This window comes from Rhamphochromis longiceps, linkage group LG14 (assembly GCF_057381845.1).
Source record: "Rhamphochromis longiceps isolate RC_006_pf linkage group LG14, R_longiceps_female_GT1.1, whole genome shotgun sequence".
Taxonomy (NCBI): Eukaryota; Metazoa; Chordata; class Actinopteri; order Cichliformes; family Cichlidae; genus Rhamphochromis; species Rhamphochromis longiceps.
Genome location: NC_140570.1, coordinates 7,654,068 through 7,657,714, shown reverse-complemented (window position 1 = coordinate 7,657,714; position 3,647 = coordinate 7,654,068). Strand labels below are relative to the sequence as shown.

At 38.6% G+C, this 3,647-nt stretch overlaps 1 protein-coding gene across 1 annotated transcript; it reads right to left on the bottom strand.

Annotated features, from left to right (window-relative positions):
- Nucleotides 1–760: 760 nt before the first annotated feature.
- On the bottom strand, nucleotides 761–3,374 carry LOC146653503 (E3 SUMO-protein ligase ZBED1). Its single transcript, XM_085380618.1, has 3 exons — nucleotides 2,402–3,374; nucleotides 2,118–2,292; nucleotides 761–2,010 (listed from the first exon to the last, which is right to left on the bottom strand). The coding sequence occupies exons 1-3, from the start codon at nucleotides 3,322–3,324 to the stop codon at nucleotides 1,579–1,581; spliced, it is 1,530 nt and encodes a 509-aa protein (XP_085236744.1). The 5' UTR covers nucleotides 3,325–3,374; the 3' UTR covers nucleotides 761–1,578.
- Nucleotides 3,375–3,647: the final 273 nt, after the last annotated feature.

Sequence of the window (3,647 nt, the reverse complement as noted above, 5' to 3'; positions counted from 1 at the left end):
ATGGTTTAGTAAAAAGCAGTTAGGTTTAGTGTGAGTAACTGAAAGTAAGTCATTATTATGTCCCTTATAGTGATTGAAATGGGCAGAAAAACCAATAGTGTTGAGCTCATCACACACTAGGGATGACATATTCAAAAGACATTTATTTGAATAGCAAAGGATGCAGTTGAACATGTTTTATTTGTGCCAAAAATCTGTTTTCATAGCCAACAGTTTTTAATGATTTGCGCTGTGCAATAATGAGAAAATTGTGTGTTTGGTTAGTTTGATAATAAGGGTCCTTGTAAAGCTTTTCTTTTGCTTTTTGCCCTTGGTTCTCTTACCACTGCCTTGAATATATCAAATAGTAGATCTTTGAGAATAACATTTTAGGTCATATTGGTTGCCTCAGACCCTGTTAAGCTTTGCACAAATAATACTGCAGGTAATTTTTTCACAACACTGCTCTGGCAATCAGAAATATATTAAAAACCTGGGTGCGTTCTTGAAAATCAAACCCAGATTTTGCCAGTAACATTCTACAATTGTAAGGTCATATGACATAGCCTTGGGTGCTATGGATAAAAGACAGTTTCTATATATATATATATATATATATATATATATATATATATATATATATATATATATATATATATATATATATATATATATATTAGGGGTGCAACGATACACAAAATTCACGGTTCGGTTCGGTTCGATACTTTGGTGTCACGGTTCGATATTTTTTCGATACAAAAAAATGTTCATGCCCTTTTTAATTTGTAATTTATTAAGATTATAAATATTTATTTTAACTCAAAAATACAGTTTTTAAATGAAATGTTGCTGAAACAACAAAATAATAAAAGAATAAAAGAGTTTGGAAACGAGTTTATTTCAGAGAAATGTCCTTTTCCAAAATAAAAGCTATGCTATACCCTTCTTCGGGGGTAAATTCTCAGGAGCATATTGAACATATCAGGTCCCCATAAAATGAACCACTCTCTGATGGACCTCACCTCACACTCATCTTCTGGAGTGCTAGCACTTAGCTGCATATACAACAAAAACAACTTAAATAAAAATGTATTGCACAGAAAGGCCTTCCTAAATATATTTTTAAACATTTGAAATGTTCTAAAAACAAGGTATCAACCACATACAGTTCTGCATTGTTTGGGAATCCCTGACGGTATTTTCTATTCTTGGCAGAATATAAAACAAACACACCCAATCCCTGGCATGAAATATTTTTTTTAGAACCATGTTCTATAGTGTACAGAAAACACATGAAAACTTAAATCTGGTAAAGCTATACTTCACATATTTTCTGTTGTGCTGTTGTACAAACAAAAAAACCAAAAAAAACCCCCACCATGTAAAGAATAAAAAATAAATACAAATAAAAGCTATTCTATACCCTTCTTCTGGGGTATATTCTCAGCAGCATATATAACAAATCAGGTACTCATAAAATGAATCACTCTTTAATGGACCTCCCCTAACACTCATCTTCTGGAGTGCTAGCATTTAGCTGCATATACAGCATAAACAACTTAAATAAACGGTCCTGTTAAATACAAACCAAAACATAGTTTACTCAATTTCCATGTTCTTCTTCAGAAAAATTAGGATGTCCACATGTTCTGCTGACAGTACAGATCTGCTTGCTGTGACAATGTCACCTGCTGTGGAAAACACCCTCTCACTTGGGACAGAGGTTCCAGGTACAACCAAGTAACACTGTGCCAACTTGGAAAGATGAGGGTACAAGCTGTGATGTTCCTTCCACCATCTCAGTGGGTTATCATCTGTGGGAATACAGTCTGCTAACCTGTACAAGTTAATTTCCTCCTCTGCCACTTCGGCTGCAGACCTGGTCCTTGGCTCCTGTGACATGAACAGTTCTCCAAACAACTCCTTCATGGCTGACTTTTTCTCTGGTGGAGATGCTGATGGTGAATCTGAAGAGTTTGCTGCTTGAGTCTCTGCGGAGGTCGCAGTTTCTGTGGTGCCTGCAGCTTGGTCCTGAGGAAATATAAACAACCAAACTGTTAATTGTATTTGTTTAAATAATATTTATAAATCAAGCAGTAGCTAAATAAAATTTCAAAAATAAAAAAAAGAATACCTACTTGTTCAATGCTCAAGACAAGTTCTGTGGTGAGTGCTCCATAGACTCTCAGCTGAGTGACATTATCCAAGTGTCGCAGGGACTTGAATCGAGGATCTAAAGCTGTGCACTTGTGTAGGTAATTCTGAAGGGCAGGATCAGCGTATCTCTTCTCCAGGTCCTCCCTGATGTTTTTTTTTTACATCTCTCACTGCTGGGCTGTCATCACCAGACTGCGCCATAGAGTTCAGGATGTTCATTTTAAGTGGCAGGATCATGGATGCTGTTGGAGATGACACTTCACACATCATGACTGTCACAGTTTTTAGGGTTTTCATGACTGTAACAAGATTTTCAGCCAGTGCATGTTCTTCCTGAGTTAGATTCTGAATGTTCTTCATACTCTTCTTCACAGTATTGTCGGCCATAGCAGCATACACTGCAGCTTGCTGTTCAAGGTATCTTTCCATCATATCATGAGAGGAGTTCCACCTAGTTGGAACATCTTGAATCAGTTTTTTTCCACTAAGCTGCAGCAGTTGCTTTTTTTTCATAAACACATTGCATCCTGTTGTGCTTCTGTGAAAGAAGGAGACAATTCTTCTCATCTTTGCTAGGAGATGGGAAACCTTCTGCACTGCCATTCCTTTCTGAGCAGCTATATTAATTGTATGTGCAAAACATCCAATTTGTGGCCCCAGCCCAGCAGCTGTGACAGCATTAACTATGTTCTTAGCATTGTCAGTAGTTACAGATATTGTCACATTTGGTCGCACTAACTTCCAGTCTTCCACAGCTTCAGAGAGACCTTTGGCTAAGTCGTCAGTGGCGTGCCTTTCGACCAGGCGTGTCTGCAAAACACAGTTTTTCATCTGCCATTCCGGATCAATGTAATGTGCGGTGACAGTGAGGTAGCTCTGCGTAGCTCTTGACGTCCAGCCGTCTGAGGTCAGAGCAACAGCGGGTGCTGCTGACACTGCCGTCTCTAATTTAGCTTTTGTCTCCTTGTACAAAGCAGGAACTGCGATATCGGTGAAATGGGTTCGTGAAGGAATACTGTAACGGGGCTCAAGTACTCTCAGCATTTCCCGAAACCCGGTGTTTTCTACAACAGAAAAGGGTCGCATGTCGACAGCAATAAAAGTAGCAATTGCCCTATCGATTTCTTTTGCCCTCTTAGAATCATGCGCTAACGGCTGTCTAAATGACTCCGACAAAGTTTGTAGCATGTGTGTTTGTTGCTGTTTTGGTCTGCCTTCACTCGTCTTTGCACTAGGGTGATGTCAGCGTAAATGTGCATTCATATTTGTTGTGTTCCAACCGATGTAATTAACCATGGCGTGGCACATCCGACATACTGTTGTAGTTTTGTCCACAACGCGCTTACCATCAGGGTGATACTCAGTGTTGGGGAGTAACGGAATACATGTACCGCCGTTACGTATTTAGAATACAAAATATGAGTAACTGTATTCCGTTACAGTTACCGTTTAAAAAGGTGGTATTCAGAATACAGTTACTTTGTTGAAATAAATGGATTACACTGCGGTAC